The 22,663-nt window shown below is 46.1% G+C and overlaps 1 protein-coding gene across 1 annotated transcript in view; it reads left to right on the top strand.

Annotated features, from left to right (window-relative positions):
* The window catches only part of FAM234B (family with sequence similarity 234 member B), a 33,700-nt gene extending 11,066 nt beyond the window's left edge, over nt 1–22,634 (top strand). Inside the window, exons 3-13 of the mRNA XM_004755804.3 lie at nt 2,319–2,417; nt 4,821–5,009; nt 6,064–6,194; nt 9,834–9,981; nt 10,559–10,700; nt 11,720–11,863; nt 12,033–12,114; nt 14,969–15,124; nt 17,220–17,337; nt 19,328–19,548; nt 20,127–22,634. Of these exons, the coding sequence (XP_004755861.1) occupies nt 2,319–2,417; nt 4,821–5,009; nt 6,064–6,194; nt 9,834–9,981; nt 10,559–10,700; nt 11,720–11,863; nt 12,033–12,114; nt 14,969–15,124; nt 17,220–17,337; nt 19,328–19,548; nt 20,127–20,132 (1,436 nt within the window). The 3' untranslated portion in view covers nt 20,133–22,634. The remainder of the gene's footprint in view (nt 1–2,318; nt 2,418–4,820; nt 5,010–6,063; nt 6,195–9,833; nt 9,982–10,558; nt 10,701–11,719; nt 11,864–12,032; nt 12,115–14,968; nt 15,125–17,219; nt 17,338–19,327; nt 19,549–20,126) is intronic.
* Nucleotides 22,635–22,663: the final 29 nt, after the last annotated feature.

The raw sequence follows: 22,663 nt of genomic DNA, 5'->3' as shown, positions 1-22,663 counted from the left end.
TCTTGATCTAGATATATTTACCTTTGGCGAGTCACTGATCCCAGCTGATTCAGCTTCGGATCAGTTGTTCTGTGATCTCACTATTATTGTCTCTCTCAAGGCAAAACTGAGTAGATGTGACTTACGGTGTGTTCCCACCACATAAGAGATCTCTCACTTCGTTTTTTGATGGTTCTTTTTTTTTGAAGATTTTATTTGTTTATTTGTGAGAGGGAGCAGAGATAGGAAGAGAGAGCATGAGTGGGGAAGAGAGGGAGAAGCAGGCTCCCACTGGGCAGGGAGCCTAACAAGGGGCTCAATGTGGGACTCAATCCCAGGACCCTGGGATCATGACCTGAGCCAAAGGCAGATACTTAGCTGACTGAACTACCCACATGTCCCCCTTTTTTGATGGTTCTAAGTGAGCTCTTATAATATTTGTATATGGTGTAAAGACTAGGAACAGGTTGTTGGTATACCCACCGACTTTAGGAAATCGGACATTGAGGTGCCTGGGTGGCTCAGTCGGTTAAGCATCAGGCTCTTGATTTCAGCTCAGTCATAATCTCAAGGTCCTGGGATCAAGCCCTGTGTTGGGCTCCATGCTTAGCAGAGAGTCTGCTTGAGAATTCTCTCCCTCCCTCGCCTTCTACCCCTGCCCCTACCACTCCTGCTCTCTCTCCCCCTGTCAGTCTCTAAAATAAATAAATCTTTAAAAAAAAAAAAAAAAGAAAGAAAGAAATAGAATATTATAAAGACCATTGAAACCCCCTTGTGTCTCTCCTTACCAAAGCTACCTCTTCCTGCCAAAGAGTTCTACCATCCTGAGTTTTGAGTCATTATACTTTTTTTCTTTTTTTTAAGATTTTATTTATCTGACAGAGATCACAAGCTGGCAGAGAGGCAGGCAGAGAGAGAGAGGAAGGGAAATGGGCTCCCTGCTGCGCGGAGAGCCCGATGCAGGGCTGGATCCCAGGACCCTAAGATCGTGACCCGAGCCGAAGGCAGAGGCTTTAACCCACTGAGCCACCCAGGCGCCCCGAGTCATTATACTTTCCGTTAAAATTTCACCACATGGTAAAATAATTTTGCCTATTTTGAATTTTGTATAAATGTAATTAAGCAGTCTTCTGTGACTTGTTTTTAGCATGTTCATAAAAGCATTTTATAGACATCAGTATTGATGCTGTGTAACTAGAGCTTATTCATTTTTTCCACTGTCTCATTTCCTATGGTGTGGAGAGCCCATGGTTTATTGGTCTATTTTACTGTTGATAAGCGTTTTGGTGGCTTCTGTTTTTTAAAAAATCATTATTGCCACTAGGAAAATTCCTGTGCATTTTTCCTGATACAATATGTAAGAATTTCTCTCAGCCATTAACTTATGACTGATATTGCTAGGTCATACGGTGTGTGCATGTGCCAGCCTAGTAGTTTATGTTAAATTGTTTTCCATGGTGTTTTTACCAGTTTGCACTTCCACCAGCCATGCATTGGGTTCTCTCCATATCTGGCAGACATCCTCTGACTGTACACTGTCGAGGGGCAGGACAGCACTGTCTGCCTTGTCGCTGCCCAGGCTGGAAGCCCAGGCTTCCTGCCAGGCCTCTGCTGACACCGCTCTGGCAGGGGTGGGCGTCTGCCTCATTAATGCCGGGTCGGGTAGAGCTGTAGGCTTCCCTGGTGTGTGGAAGACCCTTGGTGGGGAGGAAAGTCCTGGCTCCCCACCTGGCCTTCTCTGACATGACCTTGGTTGGGAGATGAAGGGGTGCCTTCCTGTAGCTGGGCAAAGGTGGAAATCTAGGCTCCCGTTTAGGCTTTGTTGTGGGGATAGGGCTGCAGTTCTCTCTGTGTGGCATTTGGTTGGAGTAGAACATTTATGATCTAAAACTTTTTCTTTCTTGCTATGCTGTTCTTTCTTGGACCTTCAGCTAGAGGAGTCAGCTTTTCTTGGGCCTTTTTTGTCTGTACCTGTTGGCATTTCTGGGTTGCCGGCTTCTGCAGCACCTTGTCTGGGACATGGGAGGCCAGAAGAAAACCCGGGGTGGAGGGTCATCACCTGTCGTTCCTTGGGCTTCTCAGCCCCTAGCCAACCTACCTTCTCCCCACCTTAGAGTCTTCTTACATTTGTGTTCTCTGTAATGTGCAGGGAGTTTAGGTATACTTAGAGGAATAGGCAGAATTGTGTGTACTCTATCTTATTTAGGAATCAGGAGTCTGCCTGGTTTTTATGAAGGTGCTGGCAGTGCCATGTGTCTGTTCCCTTTCTAACCTGGAGTAGAGAACTGTTTTGTGGTGACTTAACTCAGGACTTTTTTTGTTTTTTATGTGCTTATCAGGTGGGGACCTGTCTCCATTGGAATTGGCTGATGTGAATGGAGACGGCCTGCGTGATGTCCTTCTCTCCTTTGTAACTTCACGGAACGGGAGTGCAATTGGTAAGAGACATGCATGTGTTTTAGAGGCTACTACAGGAGAAGCTCAGTGATTGCAGGGGCTGTGAGCTAAGAGAAAGCTCCAGGGTTGTGTCCTGAAGGGCACTGTAGAAAAGGGTCAGGAGTGAACAGAAAGTCATCATGGGTCTATCATACATGACAGACATTGTCAGTAAGCTCCTGCGTATCAGTAAAGCTTATTTGAAGAAATCATGGAGATCTGCAGCTGGAAGGAATTTTAGTAGTCCCCCAGTCCCATGAAGAAGGGAGGATCCAGAGAAGTGACTTATGCACACACTTGAAATGGCGATGAACAGCATTAGTCCTTAAGGTTCTTGAGTTTTCTCCCAGCCAACTTTCCATTGCTTCTTAGATTATAGTAAATGCTGACACAACCCTACCTTACCAACCACAGTAGAAAAGCTTCTTGTTCATCTTCTAAAATATCTTTACCCACATTATCATGGCCGTGTGCTTTCTTTTTACTGATTCTGTTTCCTCCTTTCTCTCTGCTCTCCGTCCTGCTGTCTGCTTTGGAAGGCTGACCAGTACACGTTATGTCAACAGGCTCCCTTGCCTGCCGGTTTCCTGTTGGGTTTGGCCAATGGGGAGTCTAGGCAAGAAACTGGAGGAGAGGAAATGAGTGGGGAGAGAGGGCATTTATTCTCTTGGCTTCCTCCCCTTCAGGATGACCTCAGGCCAGCTACTTCCTTGATCCTAGGTCACATCCTCTCTAATGGTGGTCTTCTTATAGGACTTTCTTTTTCTGGATTCCAGGAATCACTTTCTCTCCTGTCTTTTTCGGCCTATGAATGATTACGTTCTGAGGGACTGTGCTATCTCTCATGGTTTCCCTGTACCCTGACCACATCTTTGTAAATAATCTCTTTATTAAACCTTACACAACTTAATTGAGTGTGCTGATACACATCAGCTAAAAAAAAGAAAAAAGAGGTTGTATTTTCAGCGTGGGTACACAGGGGCTCCTGGTTTGTCCTGTGACACCCATTAAAGTGACAGCAACCCACAGTCTGTGAACTGAGACAGTAAGTCTGGTGTGCAGCTGGGGTGCCCTGGTAGCTACCCTTTAATGATCTGGGAGCTGGGATAACATCTAGGTATGTTTTAGAGAATTCTAGGCTGCCTGCCTCTCTGGGATTATTAGAAGAACCTTTCTGAGTTTTATGTAATACGTAGAAGCAACTTAGGAATAGGTGTGTTTACAGAGAGGACCTTCAGCCTAGAAGGTTGACTTTTGGCTTTAATTGACTTTAATTTACATTTTTTTTTTCTGCCTATGACTCATTAGCCTTTGAAGTAAAAATTTTCCCCAACCACTTTTAGATTTGGAGATCTGTTTTAATCATTTGGTATTTTACACAGTTTGCTATTTATCAGGACTCGTATGGTAAGGCTATGGGTTTGGACATAATACGGGCCAGCCTGATTTGGTTGCAGATTATAAAAACAATAGAGCCAAGTGTAAGTGCATAACATATGTTGTGAGTGAATGTATCCCTCCACATAACCCAACAGGGTAGACTAATATTCTTACCCCCTATTTGCAGATAGGGAAACCGAGACAAGGGGAGGTTAAGGAACTGGTTCAGATTCCACACCGGGTAAATAAGAGAGCTGGTATCCAAACGGTGTAGCTGAGAGACTGTCTCTGGAGTTCATGTGCTTGGCCCCTAAGTTTTCCCAATTATTCTTGGGAAACTGCAGGGGCTTTATCAGCTGATTCCATGGGACTCTCGACCAGGAAGATCTACTGATCATTGCTGAGTTGTAATCTTCAGGTTTATTTTTCAAATATTTACTTTTTCTGCTTTCAGGGAGCACTTGCTAGCAACAATTAGAATTCACATATTCCTTTGCTCTGTACATATTTTAGATCAGTCTCACTTTTCTGAGCATGCCTTTCCTTGATTTTTGTTTGTTTGTTTGTTTGTTTGTTTTTGTTGCTGCTGTTGTTCTTAACAATGACTTTCCTATATTCTGGATTTTTGCTCCTTTTATTCAGCAGATTGATTGGTTGCTGTATGTGTAGGTGCTGTGTGAGGCTCTGAAACTCCAGAAATGAATGGGATGGTCTTTATCCTTCAGGATATGACAATTTGGTGGGGGCTGAAGTGACAGACATGGAAGCAGGCATGCTGGGAGGGGTGCAGGATGCACACAGGGTGCCTGGATGAGGTCCACAGCATGTCCTGACATGAGGAATGTGTTGAGCTTCTATACTAGGTACTCTGTTGTCAGACTTAGTACCAGAAGTACAGGAGGCCGTGGAATGCACAGGTGTGAGCTGCCTTAGCACCATTTACTTGTGGTTCTGGCCTCCTGCTCACCTGGGCTGTTTACCTTCTCTGCCTTCTTTCCATTCCTGTGTCTCTTGTGTGCTTTTAGGTGTCTCAAAGGCAGCCGCTATTCTCGTGTGCCTCTCGGGAATGAATGGCAGCACACTCTGGTCCAGTCCCCTCCCCGAGGAGGCCCGGGATATTACATGTTTGAATCTGATGCCAGGAAGCGTGGCTGAAACCATCTGCCTTGTGACAGGGACACACAGAATGTTCAGTGCATTCAATGCGACATCAGGTAAAGGTCATTCCACGGAAGTCTCTGTTTGGGGATCAGAACGGTCTTATATGGAAGGGACCTTTCCACTTTCACACAGTGGAAAGTCTGTTTGGGCTCCTTTGGAAGGTGAATTTAAGGTAAACAGAGAAAGGGTTTGACTAGGTTGAGTAATAGGTCATGGTTAAACCTGTTTGGTGATAGGATGGAGCTAAACTGAGTTACCCAAACAGAAACTACCCTGAGGCTTTTGGTTTCTAAGTAGTCCTACTTTGTACAAGACAGCTGGGCTTTGTCCCTTCATATTTGATATAGATGGGGTCCTTGTGTAAACTTACCCATTTACCACTTAAAAAAATGGTCAGGGAATTAAAGTTTTAAAAATTCAAAAAAAAAAAAAAGATCAGGGAAGAAAGTAAGGTTTGTTGATGCTTGTTGAATTGGGCTTTTGACTACTTTCTATATTTAGACACCCATGACATGAGGAACGAGAGAGAATCAAATATAATGAAAGCCCCATGTAAAACCGTAAGTGTCCTGCTTGTGAATGCTTTAGACTTGACCAAAGCTGGACACGTAGCAACCTTCCAGTTTCAGAGGTTGAAGTTTGGTAGTGGGGTAATTCTGAGTGAAAAAAACTTTAAGTTAACTGCAGAATTAAAGTCCTTTTGAAAACCTGTGACTCCCTTGCTCATGTGAGCACATGGTGGGACAGAGAGAGTTGGTCTGGTTGGCTGCCCCTGGATGGTTCCTCAGAAATTGTAATAATCTCTAACAGATCAGTTCCTCTGCCCCAGACAAGTGGGCTCCTCTTTCTTGGAGAGACTTCAGCACCTCCATTTTATCTAAAAAACCTAGGTGTGAAGTTATCACATGGGTTTCTTAGTCAGACGCTTAAGGATTTCAGATCACACTCCTGTGCCCTTCATCCCCAGTAAGATTAAAACTAAAAGAAAAGGTAAGGAGTTGCTGGCTGTCATTTGCCCATTGAGTTTCTCTCTTACCTGGAAGCTCTGCATCTGCCCTTTCCAGAGGCTGAAGCTATCATTGTGATCAGCTTATTTGTCACCCCTAGGGAAAGCCATTTGGACTTTAAACCCAAACTACTTATCCAATGGTACCCTGGCTGCCCCAGGGGTGGTGCTGCCGGACTTGGATGAAGATGGCGTTAGAGACCTTGTCGTTCTGGCCATTGGGGAATTGCAGGTATGCTCTACGTCCGATTGTCTCTGTTTCTCATAGGAAGTGCTTCAACTTCAGTCAGTTCTAGTACGGGTATCATAAATGCTGCTTGAACCTTTTAACAAGGGCTTAGGCTTAAGAAAATTCTCTCTCGGAGATTTAATGAAAAAATTGCCATCATGAACTTATTTTCCCAGCAGTCTCATTATGTTCCCATTGACTGTGGCAGGGTGGAACTTGGGCACCAGAGAGGTTTGTGTTTAAATTCCTGCTCCACTGTAGCCCTGTGGCCTTGGGCAAGCCATGGAATCTCTCCAAGATGTAACACAGAAATGTTCTATCTAGAACAGGGGCTGTTGTGAAAGCCGGAGCTACCATATTTGAACTGCGTAAAGTAGTGCCTATTTTTTACCGTGTGGGTGTATTGTTAGTTGTATTAGACATACTTAACCTTTATGTAAAACCACAAGACAGCTCATAGAATAGATATGGAACACATCATATATTGAGTAAGTAATAACAGCAATGACCTAAGAAAGGACGTTGTATACAGGCTATGACAATAGACCTGGAGTCCAGGACATTTGTCCTTAAATTATGCTCCTTGATTATGCTTTGCAGGAGCTCCAGTGGACTAGGGCTAGTACTCTGTGTACAGATAAAATAATAGTAGTTTTCCTTCCTAAATCACAGGAAAGAGTACATTGACGAGCACATGTATCTCCATTTTTACTCCCATATCTCCATTTTACTCCGTATATCTCCATTTTTACTCCTAACACTTTTTTTGAGCTTGTGCCAAAAGTTCCTTTAAGACGTCTTCTCAGACTTCCTACGTGGGTTTGCCAGGAAATGCTGGTGGACGAAAGAATTGAACAATTGGCAACTAATATTTGTGGGAAAATGTGGATATAGATCATTTTGCTTTATTTGATTTATTTTAATTTTAAGAGACCTTGTGTTTGCTGTTTTGATTTTTGTAGTGCATATACATGGTGTAGAGTTATGAAATCTGCAAGTAAAATGATTTAGAATAGAATGAAATCCATTAGTATTTTATGGTTTTCTGCCAGGAGCACCATAAGTAAACTGAAAGTGCTTCTCCAGTCACTGAGCACTGTTTGGGGAGCATTGTTCTAGGACATCTGGCAATACTTTGTGAGATGAGAACAAAGAAGTAAGGTAAATTTCTGAAGACTAGTGAGTTTGGAGGGTACTTTATTAGTTTTCCTTCCACTAGCAAGTTGGTCTCAAAGTAGATTGAACCCCAAACTCAACAAATATTTACATAATCTTTTTTAATCCCAATCATTGTGAATTTCAGTAACTACATCCATCAGGGAGTGATTTTCTGAAGTTCCCGAAGTGGAAAGTATGGGGAGTTTCTTCTTAACGGTTTAATGAGGTATGGTTAGTGGAGGCATAGCAAGTTTATATGTCCTGAGCGAGTTTAACAATCTTGGCCTTCATACCCTATTCATTGCCAGTGGTGGCTGACAGGCTAGAGGTTGAGGCTTTTAGGGACCCTCCACAGTGAGGCAGCCTCTGTTGAAGGAACTGGCTTCTTGCCTACTCCTACTCTGTAATTTTTTTTCTTTCTTTTTCTTTTTTTGTCTTAACCAAACAGCAAAAAAAGTGTACTGTCCAACTTGCCTCACAGAATTTACTTATTTACACATAGTGTAGAGATATGAATAGTGTCCATTCTGTCTGAAAAGTGATAGTACTAGAAAAATCGCAGAAAAATGATGGGTTTAGAGCAGCCTCACCTTTATACTGACCTCTTTTGACCTCTAATGCCAGCAACAAGGAACCTGGGGAACCCAAGCTCTGGTTTATTCTAAGCTACAGTATGGAATGTTCTCTCTTCTTAAGGAATGGAACGTATTAGGTCTATGACTTAGAGTGATGCATTCTTAGATCTGGGTTTAGAGTGAGGTGGGCTTGGGACAGAGGAACTGTTGGCTTGGGGTTAGTGGAACTTATCTGGCCTAGAACGTTAGTGGGAAGGGACCTCAAAGCCATGTGGTTGATCCTCTCACACCATGTTAGAATCACTGATACAGTATTCCAGACACATTGGCCCCTACTCTCCTCAAGTCCTCAGGCCAATGGGAATATCACTGATTTGTAACACTGTTCTTTTCATTTTTGGTCAGGTCTAGAAAATTCTGTCATATTGGTAAGAATTCTACTTTCTCATGGCTTCTACTCACTGTTCCAGCATCAGCTACTTTGAATGAATATATTCCTCTTTCTACATAAAAGCCCATTCACCTTAGCCACATCGCACTAAGCCTGCTACTTGCAAGGCTAACTGCCCCCAGTTTCTTCTGTTGTCCCCCATGCATCATGAAGTCTAGAGTCCTCTCTTTCTTGCTTTCTTTCCCTTTGCATTCCGTTTTATCCATATTTCTTAAAATGTCATACCTGTGTCTGGAAACCGTATTCTGTTTGTGATATAACCAGTTATATCAGTGTAAGGAAATACTACTTCTTTTGATACAGGCCTTGTATTTCTAATAACATAGCTGAAGATTGTGGTGGCCTTCCTAAGATTTTGCATTTATTTATAATCTATTAAAGTACCACCCCTTTTCATTAATCAATTAATTAATGGCCCCATTTCTTCTTTCAGATTTTGACTCATCTTTCAAACCTAAGACTTCTTTGAATTTCTAGTTTGTCATAGAGCATATTAGCTATCCCTTTCAGCTTTGTGATGAGCTTGTGATAAGCTATTCATTCATTCAAGTCTTTGAGAAGAGTGATTAGTAGGAATGGGACAGTAGCAGGGTGGTGTGACATTCCACAGAAACCTCCCTTGTAGATTGGCATTGACTCACTCTGGGTACACTGAAAACTGTATCTTTCTGTCTTGTCCAAAAGAATTAATGACGCTAAACTTTGTCAGAAGCTTTACGGAAGTCAGCTTATCAGTACAATTCTCATATTTCCCAATTGGTGATTCTATTGCTGAAAGAAAACCCTCTAGAGCAGAGGATGGTAGACTGTGTGACCTGTAGACCAGATTTGGCCCACTGCTTGTTTTTGTAAATACAGTTTTATTGGAGCATAGCCAATGCCTATTTTCTTATTATTATCCATGGCTGCTTTCACGCTATGGCAGTCAACTAGTTGCTTCAGAAACCATCTGGCTTGCAAAACCTACAATGCCATTTGACTCTTCACAGGGCAGTTTTGCTGGTCTCTGCTTGAGAGTAAGGTTGATAGTAGCCAGGCAGGCTGGACATGTAATGTTACGATGGGAGAGGCTGCCTGTATTGATTTCAGTTGGGACCAAATATTACTGGCGATTTCTGGGTGTCAGAGTAGAGACCGGGAGTCAGCAGTCCTGTAGTTAGCTCTGGGCTAGAAATCTGTGCCTCAGAAGATTTCATCTAGAAACAACCGTGTTTCAGGGAAATTGCCTGAGCTACCGTACAGATGGTTTTTGCACATATCTACCAAAGGAATGGGAACGTTGGCTTCATTTTCTTGCTTCCAGGGGAAGAACGTGAAGCAGGTTTGGCTTTATGCTTTCCAACTTTGGGAAGTGTTTCTGAACCCTTAGCTAATCAGGAATCAGTAATGTCTGGAGAAACTACTTGGTTAAGGAAACAATATGGCATCTACTGACTCTGTCTTTTTCTACTTCTTCAGCCAGATCTGTGCTTTCTGCTGGTGTCTGGCCGGACAGGGAGTCCAGTGGGCCGACCCGTGAAGTACAACATCGTGGGAGTGGGGAATCTGATTGGTCCTCAGGTTTATGTCACCACAAATGGGGCTGTCTACATCCTGTTTGGCTTTGGTAAGAAGCAAAGCTAGTTTTTTTGCCGTTCCCCATCTGTGTGTGTGGTAGGCCTCCCTTCTGAGACAGAGTGAAAGTTTGGGAATTGCTGACATCAGTCAGCCCTTTTGCCACCTCCTATCCCAGGGGCCTCTCATTCTCTGCCACCCGTGGCCGGTTATTAACTCAGCTTTCCCCAGTTGCCTTCTCCAAAGAGAAGACTTCTTGCCCAGAATCTGCTTCATTCCTTTCCCCATTCCATGTTGAACCATTCTGGGTGGGATCTGTGAGACCCATCTTCTTTTTTTTTTTTTTAAAGATTTTATCTATTAATTTGACAGAGAGTGCACAAGCAGGGGGAGCAGCAGAGGGAAACGGAAAAGCAAGCTTCCTGCTGAGCAGGGAGCCCAGTGTGGGGCTCGATCCGAGAAATCTGGGATCATGACCCCAGCTGAAGGCAGACGCTTAACTGACTGAGCCACCCAGGGGCCCCTGTGAGACCCATCTGATCAGGCTCTGTGTCTCTCGCTCAGATCCTCACCCTGGGAGAGTTCTAGTAAATTCAGCTTCTCAGTGTTGGTTCTTCCTGTGGTGCTAGGAAATATCCAAGCTGTCGCCCTGCGGGACATTTTTGTTCAGGCCCAAAATCGAGACAGCTTACCACCTTCTCTGCAGATAGAAGAGCCGGAATGGGAGAAGCGAAGATCCATCAACCTGTCTGAGCTCATTGACATTTACAGGTAGGGCAGATATCTGACCTTGTCGCAGTTCAATCTCCTGAGATCTTACGAGCCATGGAGTCTCCGCGTTTGAATTGGGCGTGAATAAGGGGCCAGAGAGGTCTGTGGGGGAAAGAGCGCTAGCCTTCATATACCATCTTCTTATCTGGTGAGGTAGATACGTTCTTTTCTTGGGAACATAAGGTGTTGGTGATCATGATTTGTGATCACTCTACACACAGACTGAAAAGAAGGAGATCTGTTTAGCGTTCTGAGTCAGAGCAGGGCAGGCTGAGATGGGGAGACCTCTAGGCAGGGAGAGAGATTTATGTAAAAAAAAACCTGCTTGTAAACTGGGCAGAAGTATCTGCCCTACTCCTTTTCTGTTTTTCTCTTAGTTGAAGAATCGTTTTGACAGGAGCAAGACTAGCATCCATGAAATCTTATTTTTTATTCTTGTTTATTTCTTAATCAAAAGCATGTCCTTTGTCACATGTGGTGGATTTTACCCATTTAACCCCAGGCCGGGGTAGTGATTGTCTTCATTCTCTTCTGTCAGAGGTTTCAGATCATCTTCTAGCATTTTCTCAGGCACTAGCACATTGTTTCAGTAAGAATTGGGCAGGTATTAAATGGAATGGTCCCAGTTGTTCAGAAAAAGAAATAATTCAATGCAGTGTAGACCATGGGTTCCTGTCCAAGTTCAGTGACAATCTCAGGCCTCCTGTCCGGGTCTCCATCTGCTTTCTGTGTCATTATCTTTGGCTCTGTTAACCTCCCCCAGAGTATCCAACGTGAGAGATCTGGCCTTGTGGCCCTTCTCCTAGGAGTTCCTTTTGAACTGGCATGAATTTTCCAGGGATTCTTGCTTTCTAAAATGAGATTCGACTGGAACGACACAGTGCCTCCCTCGTGAGATAATGGTGGGAGGTGAATACAAGAGTATAGAGAAACACGTACCCCGAGAGAAAGAGCCCCAACTTGTGGCTCCAGAATCTCATCTAAGCCAGAGACTAACCATTGGGTCTTGTTTAATTCAGTGATGGTGTTGAGCTACTGCAGATGGTGAAGGCACCTGATTCCAACTGCAGCAACCTCCTGATTACAACCAGACAAGGCCTCATCCTGCTGCGGGGGCAAAATCTTACACCTTCCTGGACACTGAGCCTGCAAGGCCTGCACAGGTTTGCCGTATGCTCCTCCTAATGTAGTTTTGATCTGCTTTCCCGTGTTTAAAAGTTGCCCAGAACAATTGCTGGATACCTGGGGTGGTGCGGAAGAGGGAGAAAGAAGTCCTTGTTTTCCTCTCCTTCTGCTTTACTACTGAGCGCTTAACTTTGTTCTCATTTGCAGCCAGCCTACTCCTGGGTATTTCACCGATGATCAGACCTTGGACTTCCTTCTCCAGAAACAGGATGGAGTTGGGATGAAAAAGGTAAAACTTTGGGACTCAGATCAATGAAAACATCTAGAAAGTCTATTTGTTGTGTCCAGCCGTATGCTAGGTACTGTGAGAAATAGGAACCTAACATATGGTCCCTTCCTTCAGAGAACTCAAAGAGTAGCTGAAAACTCACAAGCTAGTGCTGAGATCTCTAGCATTGGAAGCTTTTCCAGTTAACCCCCTTCCAGTATGTGAATTTCCTCTTCTGAATTCTTACAGTTAGGCAGTAAGAACCTTCTGAAGTCTCTCGGTGGGGAAAGGCAGGCATAAATAAACTTAGTACTTCGGTACCTAGTTTCCTAAGCTCTCAGAGAAGGCGGGATATCTGGGGTAGCTGGGTTATTATGGAGGACTTATTAAGGGAGGGAAAGATGAGCAGGACCTCGAAAGTTGAATTATATTTATATGAGGAGGGGTGGATGGGAAGGCCTGTCGGGTCAGGACCACCAATGCCTGAGGCCCAGAGACAGAATGGTATGGCACGTTCCAGAGACACTGAGGAGGTCTTTCTGATTTTACATGAGGTTGTATATTGTGAAGATACAATGATTGGATAGGCAGTTTTCATTCTCTCTCTCTTTTTTAAGGATTTATTTATTTTAGAAGGAGAGAGTGTGTGTACACATGCATGAGCAGGGGGAAGGACAGAAGGAGAGGGGGTGGGAGAATCTCAAGCAAACTACATGCCCAGCACGGAGTGGACGCAGGGCTCGATCTCACAACCCTGAGATCATGACCTGCACTGAAATCAAGAGTTGGATGCTTAAATGACTGAGTCATCCAGGCACCCTCAGTTTTCATTCTTATTATAGGGAGAATTAAGGTTTTGAAATTTTTTTTTTATAATTAACCTAGCTTTTGTGTTTTCCTTCACTCTAAAATATGTATTTATATATTGCACACTGTTCCCTGGGAGCCAACTCAACAGTTAATCATCACCTCTAAGGTCCACCAAGTTCTGCTGCAGATGCACAGATAATGTCTCTGGAGACACAGAGTTAATGAACACAAGACCCTGGTCCTATGCAGCTCCTAGTCTCTGGGGTGTGCGTATGCACATGGCTCTGCCACGCCACGGCGCGTGCTAGGTGGAGGTCCGCACAATGCCATGGAGGCGCAGGGAGCAGACAGAAGGAAGGGAGTCAAGAGGTGCTCTGTGTTGGTTGCGGGCTAGATGTTCACATCCTGAAAGCAGAGAAGTGGTTCACTGGATTGATATGTAAGGAGGAGCCAAGGGGCATTTCCACCACAGAGCTCTGAGTGAGCTCAGCTGATGGAAGGCCCTGGAAAGCAGGGCGGCAGCGTTTAGGTGAAAGTACTGGGGGCAGTGGGGTCATTTGATCCTGAGTGGAGGACAGAGCTGATGATAAAGGCATCACTTCAGGGAGAGTCTTCCAGCAGTGCTGTGTAGGAAGGAAAACAATGTCCAATTGTGTTTCAAAATAATTTCAGGTAGAGATTGGAATTTTCATTGGCATTCCTGGCAGGATTAAGGGAGAAGGGTATACATAGCTTGATTAAGAGCTGAGCTGCTGGGGCTTTAGACCTGGAATTTAATCTTGGCTCCACTACTTTCCAGTGGCCTCGGGCAAGTTACATAACCTCACCTAACTGCAGATTCTACGTCTATAAAGTGGGGGTTGTGATAGCACCTGGCTTCATAGGGTTATCATGACAGGAAAATAATGCATGTGACTGGATCCAGTTTTTTAGTGTGGTGTCTCAACACTTTTGTCCCGAGACTACCAGAGGGAATCTGGAAGTGTTGGCTCGGGGCGGGGGTGGGGGGTAGCTGTTTCCCCAGGCAGTGCGGCAGAGTCCGGGCAGGGATGCAGAAGGGTGGGCCTGAGGGGCTGAAGAGTAGGAAAGTGATTGTTGATGGGGGTGCAGTCCTTCCACTCACCGAAGAACAGACACTGAGGACCGGGGCTGGGGCTGGGTGGGGAGTTTCTTATGGATTTGGACCAAGGAGAGGCTCTAAAACTGTGAGGTATGAGGTATTTGGGGTGAGAAGGAGATATATGTGCAGCCAGGGATTAGGAGCTCAGTCCCCTTCATTATCCTGTGAGAGATGCAGCTGAGGAGTGTATTTTCTCCTAGTTGATTTGCCTGTCTCGATGTGCTGTCTTGACTTTAAGACCAACCTAGGGCTGAGCTCTGTATGCGTGACGCCCAGGAGTCAAACCTGTAAAGCTTGGAGCACAGCGCGTAGCACGGGCATCCACTTGGTCACTGTCCCCTCCATGGGCGCTGCGGTGGTGGGAGGGAAGGAGCCGGCAGGAGGTGCTGCTGTGGGCGTCTGGTGACAGCACCTCCCCTCTAAAGGGCTGCTGTTTCTGGATGAGGACCGCCACAGACACTGAGCACTCTTGAGCTCCCTCCTGTCCCCGAGCTGCCTTCTCTCACTTGCAGAATGACAGGCTGATTGGGTGATTTCTAATGTCCCCTTCCCGCTTGAGAATTCAGCAGACCTTTAAACTCTGCTAAGTGGGGACAAGGGCTGTGGAAAACTAGGTCTGGTCCCGAGTCACTGTTTAATGCTTTCCGAATGCCTAGCTTGTTCATGTGGACTAAGCTCAACCTGTTAATATACATGAGTTTTCATTCTCTTGTGTGTTTCCTCGGCCTGCTGCCTTTTTTGGGGGAGTAGGAAGGGGGGGCCAGGAGAAGAGAGAGAATCTTGAGGAGGCTCCACGCCTGCTGCAGAGCCTGATGTGGGGCTCCATCTCAGATCACGACCTGAGCCGAGATCAGGAGCTGGTCACGGAACTGACTGAGCCCCCCGGGCGCCGCAGCCTGCTTCCTTTCTGAAGGTGGGCTGTCCTCACTGTCTCCTCTTTTGCAGATGGTGGTGGTGGATGGGGACTCAGGCTCCATTCCCTGGAGTTACAGTGCTCCCTGTCACCTGAAAGAGACACCAACCACCTCAGCAGTGACTGCAGACCAGAAGTCTGTCTTCCTCTTTTGGGCTGAAGGGACGTCAGCTGCATCTCCCAGTTCTGTGAGTGAGCCTGGGGGGTGTGGGATGGGGGGCCTTTCGTCACTCAGTGAGATGACAGCTGCTCTGCGGGGCTGACTGGGTCTGGAAGGTTTAGTGGAGCAGCCACGCTTCTAGGTGAGTGTGGGTAAAACATAGCAGCACCCGATGGGCAGGGCTAGAACCTGCTCCCTCCTGAGCTCTGCTTGTCCTGGCCTTGCCTTTCAGCTGCAGTCAAGGGAAAGCTGATAGCAGCCCCTGGCTGCTGGCTGCCAACAGTGGGAGGCTAGATAAGGCATAGGTCCTCTCAAGATGCTAGGTCCAAAATTCCAGATGATTCACATGTTCTGTAGTCAAAGAGAAGTAACGGTGACTGGTCTGGAGGGGGCAGAGGAGGGTTCATGTGGGTGAGGCTAGGCTTCGAGGTGAATAAACTGAGTCTGCAAAAATGGCATGGGCCAGGAAGTTGGAGAGAATATCGTTGAAGCTGAGATTGAGGGTTTGTCTGGGGGAATTACAGGGGAGAAGGTCCGAAGCCCAGAAGGCAGATTTTCCAAAGTCTTTATTTATTTGTCAGAGAGAGCACAAGCAGGGGCAGTGGCAGACAGAAAGAGAAGCAGGCTCCCTGCTGAGCAGGGAGCCTTATGCAGGGCTCCATCCCAGCACCCTGGGATCATGACCTGAGCTGAAGGCCTATGGTTAGCCCACTGAGCCGCTCAGGCGCCCCTCAATAAAGCCTATCTTGACCAGCACCTGCTCTGTGCCAGGCACCATGTTCTCCATAGGGACCTAAGGATAGACTAGAAACCGTGGTGCTGCTCTCTCAGAGAAGGTCCACAGATGCTGGGGGGACCCAGAAGGACGAAGAATCCTGAATTCATCGACTATGCACTCTTGGACAAGCCATCTAACTTTTCTGAGCCTCATGCTCTTTATCCATCAATGAAGATGCTAATATAGTCCCTCATTTTGAGGATCAGATTTACTCAAAATCTAGATTATGGTTGTAACTCTGCCCTGCCCTAACATGTGCCCACGACAGTTTACCTGACATTTTAACTTCCTGGTTTCCTCATTTAATAAAGTGAGGGGATTAGAACAGGTGACTCTCCAATGTAAGTGTCTGTAAATAACCCCAAAACAAACGTGTGGTACAGATGCTGTAATAGAAGCACAAATAAGAGATTTAGCTAGAAGCACAAAGGGAGGGCAGCTGGGGAGCTTTCTCTAAAAGAGATAGCCTTCAGATGTGATCTAAGGATGAGGATTGTTTTCAGTCGTGGAAATGGGCTCCAGAGGATTGTTAGACGCCTAAGGGGGACGTAGGGTTAGATGGAGCAAAGATGCCAGTCAGACATTCCTGAAGCTTGGCTGGCCAGGTGAATAACGGTAGGAAGAGGCTGGAAAAGGCAGATTTGGGTTAAGTGGTGTAAGACCTTGGCTTTCAGGCTGAGGAATTTGGGTTCCATTCCCTTGACGTTGAGAAGGGAGTTTGGCTCTTTGCTTGTCATGTGGACGGAGTCAGAAGTCTGTCCTGTCAGGTGTGGGACTCTGAGGGTCCGGGAAATGCCCTCTTTTGCTGCGCAGCACGTCGGGGCAGTGCAGCTGCAGCCGTCCTGCCTGTGCTCCTCCTCCGTTCATGTGCTTCTTATGCTAAGAATACAGGATTCCTGTTTCCTCCACTAGTGCGGCCAAGGGTAGTCCCGGGGTGGGGGAGGCACACAAGGAGCTCAGTAGAGCAATCATTTACTGACCTGTACATGGTCTTTCACACGCATGCGTGTGAGCCGAACGTCATCCCTGCACAGAGGTCAGGCTGGCAAGGGCAGTTCTTGTGTGCATTTCTTCTGCTGTGGGGACTTGGGGGGCTGCCACTTGGAATTGGAATTTTTGTTTTATAATTAATGATTTTCTTCTGTCTGGGCAATGCTCTGCTTATTTTAGAAACTGAGATTTTTGTGATTTTAGCTTGATATTTGTAATTGGCTTCAATATCCAATGAGAAGAGGTGTCTTTTCGTGTATACATTTTGTTTCCACAAAACCCCTTTTCATTGGAGGGCTGTCACATGTGGGAATGAGAGTTAACTACGTTCTTCCCTTTTGCTTCTCACTGTCAGGATGTCATCCCCGGAACTGGGCCACCCAGCCTTCACCACCTATACCTCCTGCATCCAGCATTCCCCTCTATTCTTCTGGATCTGGCCAATGCCACAGGCACAGTGACAGCTTCAGAGGGTAATGTGATGTGACAGTGGGGGCTGTGTGCACAGATGAGGGGAGACAGTGTACTGGCTGGGTGTGTGAAGATCCCGCTGTCTCAGTGAGGGAGGGACACGTGTCGTCAAACAGCAGCAGGGGGTGGGGGAGTTGAGCCGCTCCCAGGCTTCCTCAGGGCTGTGGCCGGAGTGCCCCTCTGGGAGGAGCAGCAGGCTCTCAGGCTAAGGACCCAGCCCTCCGAATAGGCTGAAAGCTGAGGGCAAGTGTGGCCCATCTCAGAGGTCCTCAGGTGGATGTGGTTCACGCAGCGTCATTCAGCAGACGCTTGCTGAGCATCATCTGTGTGTCGGGCATGGTGCTGGTGCTGGGAGTACAAGTAAGACTAGACTCTTGACCCTCTAGGAGCTGAGGATTTAGAATTACCTGTGAGGGGGACGCCTGGGTGGCTCAGTTGGTTAAGCAGCTGCCTTCGGCTCAGGTCATAATCCCAGCGTCCTGGGATCGAGTCCCGCATCGGGCTCCTTGCTCCGCAGGGAGCCTGCTTCTCCCTCTGACTCTGCCTTCCACTCTGCCTGTGCTCGCTTTCGCTCGCGCTCTCTCTCTGACAAATAAATAAATAAAATCTTAAAAACAAAAAAAGAATTACCTGTGAGGAAAATGGTGGGGGTAGCATGTTGTGTCTAGGACATTGGTGTAGGATCAGTGGAGACTTTCTTCTGACTAGCGCAGGTAAACATGCCCCTTGCATAGAAGTGGCTGCCAAGAGAAAAATTAAGGGAAAAAGAAAAATCGCACAGAATCTGACCACTTGTTACCCTGTTAACATTTTGGAAGTAGTCTTCAATTTTATGTATGTATATAAATAATACCATATAGCAAAATCTGGATCAAATATCATTAGAGACCAGTAATTCAGGCAGTCAGAACCCTGGAAACTCAGCCACTGCGACCTCCTGGTCTTGAAGTGTCTGAGGGGCTCTTCCTCAGAGATCCTTTGCCTCACTCTGAACTGAGGGAGTGTGCAGTTCTTGTTGTGGCGGGGGAGGGAAGAGTGGAGGGTATGGGGTGAGGAAAACCAGATGGGCCACTTCTCCTTTGTCTTTCCGTATTTTCTTGCCATTCAGAGGCTTGCTCTCCATGTACAAACTCATTTGCCTGGAAGTTAAAACGTGCTTGTGACTCTCAGTTTGTTGGGATACATTAGGAAGAATACTTCACAAGGAATTTGCAAGAACCCCTGCCCCCTGGCTTTGTGTGTGGTGGGGAGCAGGGTCAGGGAGGTGGCATTCTACAGAATCCTGTGGTGGGATCTAAATGAGTTGATGGGTTGTTGTTGTTGTTGATTTTAAGATTTATTTGTTTGACAGAGAAAGACATAGCGAGAGAGGGAATACAAGCAGGGGTAGTGGGAGAGGGAGAAGCAGGCTTCCCGCTGGGCAGGGAGCTTGATGTGGGGCTTGAATCCACGGCCCTAAAATCATGAGCTGAAGGCAGGTGCCCCTGAGTTGTTTTTCAGTATTGGTGAAAAACATTATTCAGTGAACATTAAATAGTAGTAATTAGGAATCGAGACCCTTTTTAGTACAACAGCTGTTTTAAGGATAAGGCAAAATAAGAGCTGGTGAAGCAGATAGCATCTGTGACCGTGTCCTGACAGTCCAGGAATTCTCCAGAGTTCTAGTTTGCTGTGCTCACTTTGCTATCAAATTGTCACCACAGTTGGCATATCCTCGTTTCCTGATTTGGGGCTTTCTTAGAAGCAGCTTCAGAAAAGGAAGGGTCTAAAGACCAAGAGGAATGAATGTGCTGCATTGCTGGCATCCTGTCGTTCCCCACTGTGCACCCACTGTCTAGCCCAGTGCTGGCATTTAATAAGTGTTCAGTAAACTTTGTGGACAAATTAATGAAGGGGTAAATGAATGAATGAATCTAGTTGCAGAATCAAGCCACTCCCCTGCTGCAGAAGTATTCTGTCCTCGTTAATCGCTCTTGTTTTTGTCCTCCTCAGTTGGAATTAACGACCTCTGGAAAGATGCCTTTTATGTTACCAGGACAACAGGGCCAAGCTCCGAAGGCCATCTGGCACCCCTGGTGGTCAGCAAGCTTAGTCTACGGTGGGCGCTGATGGAAGGCCAGGTGGTCCAACTTGAGGACACCACCCCCAAAATTGGCCGTGGGGAGCTGCGAAGATTCCTCTCTAGAATAAAGTTTGTTGATCCTCCCCACCAGGTGAATCTCTTCTGGTTTATTTGATTACCAGTAAGGGTTTGGGGCAAATGCTACGAAATCCAACTTTGTTCTCGAGAAAGTAGATGGGAGTAGGAGCCCTCTTGATTAGCCGGGTGTCAAGAACCAGCTGTTCGAGAGCAGCTCTGTTTTCTTAAGGTGCGTTATGACCATTCAGAAATGATACTCAGTTGTTTTTAGCTGGCAATGGTACTATCCCCTTAGGGGACACTTGGAAATGTGGGGTCATGGTGTCTATTGTCTCAGTGACTGAGGGGGTGGGCACGACCAGTATTTTCTGGGTAGAGGCTGGCGAGGCTAACAGCATGCCACACTTGGAGCAGTTATGTATCCAAAGAATTATCTGGCTGCTACCCTCACAGCCCTCAAATACTATGGTCTAGTTCAATGTTCAAGAGTTTATCATGGAAAAAAACAAGGTTTCTGGATCTTTCTGGAAGGACTTATGAACTTTCCGGGTTAAACAGAAGGACAGAAGAGTAGAGAAATAGCTTGGGTTTCCTCCATTGCTCTGTCATGAAAGGAATGAAAGTCGCTGACACCTGCACTTTTTCCCCTAGATGTAGTCTCATGGAATCTTCCGTTTCAGAAGAAGTGAACAGAGTGGTACCATCTCTCTCCCAGCAGTGTCAAGTCAGTTCTTTGGAGAGAAGGAAGACTTCACCTCATTTTACCACCTTTGTGCGATTGTCACAAAGCACTTTGGAGGGCACGTTGGAGTTCTCTGATGACGGCACGATCCATTGGGCTGGGGTTATCTGACCTCTAACTTTTCAGTCCCTGCATTAACCCCCTCCTCTAGGCACTCCAGGGATAGTTTGGAAATGTGAATCTTATGGTTTATTTTTTGTGTGTCTAATTTATAAACTCCTGCTGGGAAATCCCAGTGAAGTTCTTCCCTGGAACATTTTGTTTTGCGTTATGCCACATGTGTGTATGCATTGGTGTGATGATGAATTAGTTTCTCGATCTGTTCTAAGCTCCAGGGACCGAGTTCCTTGTCCTTCTGAAGTACACCTGGTTTGTTTGGTTGTCTTGAGATTTCCAGTGTCCTGCCTCTGATCAGGATCACTGGTCCTTGCCTTCCATGTTCTCTCATCGCCTGTACCTGGGCTTCTTCCCACCCTAGCGGCAGGGAGACAAGACAGTGGGAGGCTGAGGGAGCTGTCCTCGCATTTGCAGCTTTTATCTTCAGTAGCCTTCCACCTCACAAACTTTCCATCTCTGCACACTTGGTGACCATAGCTACCACCACATTCCTGTCGGAAGGGGAGCAAGAGCAGTGCGTAGTTCATGAGCGGCCTCTGATGGAGTCTGTGTGGTATCATGTGGTCTGGATTGGCCTGCTGGTCCTGACCTTTTCCCTGCTAACTTCCGAAGTGCTGGGTGTGTGTGTGTGTGTGTGTGTGTGTGTGTGTGTACACGTGTGTATGCGCGCTGTCCTAGGTCTGTGAAGTCAGGAACGACTCAGCAGGCAGCCTAATCCCTGCCATAACTCCATTCTGTTCTCTTAGCATCTCCTAGGGGCCATCCTCTGTACTGCCTCTCATTTGCCCGCTTATTCAGAGATAGTTTTGCTTTGCTTGCATGAGAGCAAAGCTGTTCCTGGGTTTTTATCCTTGACTCCCACATGCAACCATTTTGCCTGCACATCTCCTTCCTTGTAGAGCCTTTGAAACACTGTATTTTGAGAAAACTCCAGTGTAAATACTCTTTTATAATTGGTTAAGTTCTTTAGAATTATCACCAGTGCTTACTTCTCCCTTCTTCCATAAATATACTTCTCTTAAGTTCTTTTCTAAACTTCTAGGTCATTGTTTATATAGCAGAAAGTCCCACATTAGCTGGTGGAGAACTACTTTTCTTTTTGAATAATTTTGATAGGTCATACCCGAGTGCAACTCAGGTTCTGTCTTACTTGAGCCTGTATCTTTTTAGCTTGTATTAATAAAGGGAGTCGAGACAAATTTATAGAGATTACAGAAATTTAGGGATCTCAGATTTGAAGGGATGTGTATTATTTGCCCAGTGGTAGGCATTATGACATAACAGAAGGTTAGTACCAATATCAGGTTGGCCTGCCAGGTTTCTGGGTACCCCCTTGACTTAGGGCCCCGAAAGGAAATTTAATTTCAACACTTTGGGAAGCTTTGTGAACTTGGGGGAACAATGAGAGGATATCCAAGAGGATAGGGATGATTCTAGATTGACTTCTAGAGTTTGAATCTGGGTAGAAGATTCTAGGATCTTGTTTAGCCTACTAGAGGATTCTGAGGACTAATTTATAGTTGACTGAATAGCTAAAACTTGACTTGTGGTTCTGTGGCCTGGGCTGAGCCATCTATTTCTTACCTTGTTCTTCACCATGTTGAGGCTTTCTGGGAAAGCCATTTTGGGTAGAGGAGCAAAATGCCAAGTCGCTTACTGAGGGCCTGATTTGAGGGTATCCTTTTGGGTAGAAGATGGTGTTTATGCGGGGTGAGTCCCAGAAATAAGAGGAAGCTAGAAGAGCATCAGTCCCTAAATTCTTCATGGTGTGTTTACAAACTGTTGTCTTAACTATGATAAGTTTGAATCCATTTTTGCTAGACACAGGACAGGCTCTACAGCCAGGGCAGGTTGGAGTGGTGGCAGAGGATTGCAGAAGCTTCACGTGACCAGCACGGGTGTTAGCTGGTCAGGTGTGTCCTGACACTCCCTTCTCCTTGGAGGCACCCACCCTACCGGACCTCTAAGATAGGAAGCGCTCCTCCCTTCTCCCACTCCAGCAAGGCCCCTATGACTGCCTCTTAGGGATAGCCATGACTTGTGCGGGTATAAGGACCTTCCTTCTCCCAAGCTCTCCTCCTTGCTATCCGGGTAGCTCCTTCCACCCTAGACAGCATCCTCCCCTCCCCCAGATGCTCTCCACTCCCCCTCCCTGTCGGGTATGCTGACACCAACCCCCTTGAATGTGAATTGCTGCTTTTATTGCCCATACTACAGACAAGCCAGCTGGTATATTGTCAGGAAGCACTATTTAAAATGTGAATTGTTGCAGAACAAATAAATACTATATAGGAAACATACTTGTGTGTCATTCTCGTTCTTTTTAGCC

Source organism: Mustela putorius, unplaced genomic scaffold (assembly GCF_011764305.1).
Source record: "Mustela putorius furo isolate JIRA1106 unplaced genomic scaffold, ASM1176430v1.1 tig00537227_pilon_pilon_pilon, whole genome shotgun sequence".
In the NCBI taxonomy this organism is placed as follows: domain Eukaryota; kingdom Metazoa; phylum Chordata; class Mammalia; order Carnivora; family Mustelidae; genus Mustela; species Mustela putorius.
This window is presented reverse-complemented; position numbering and strand designations above follow the sequence as displayed.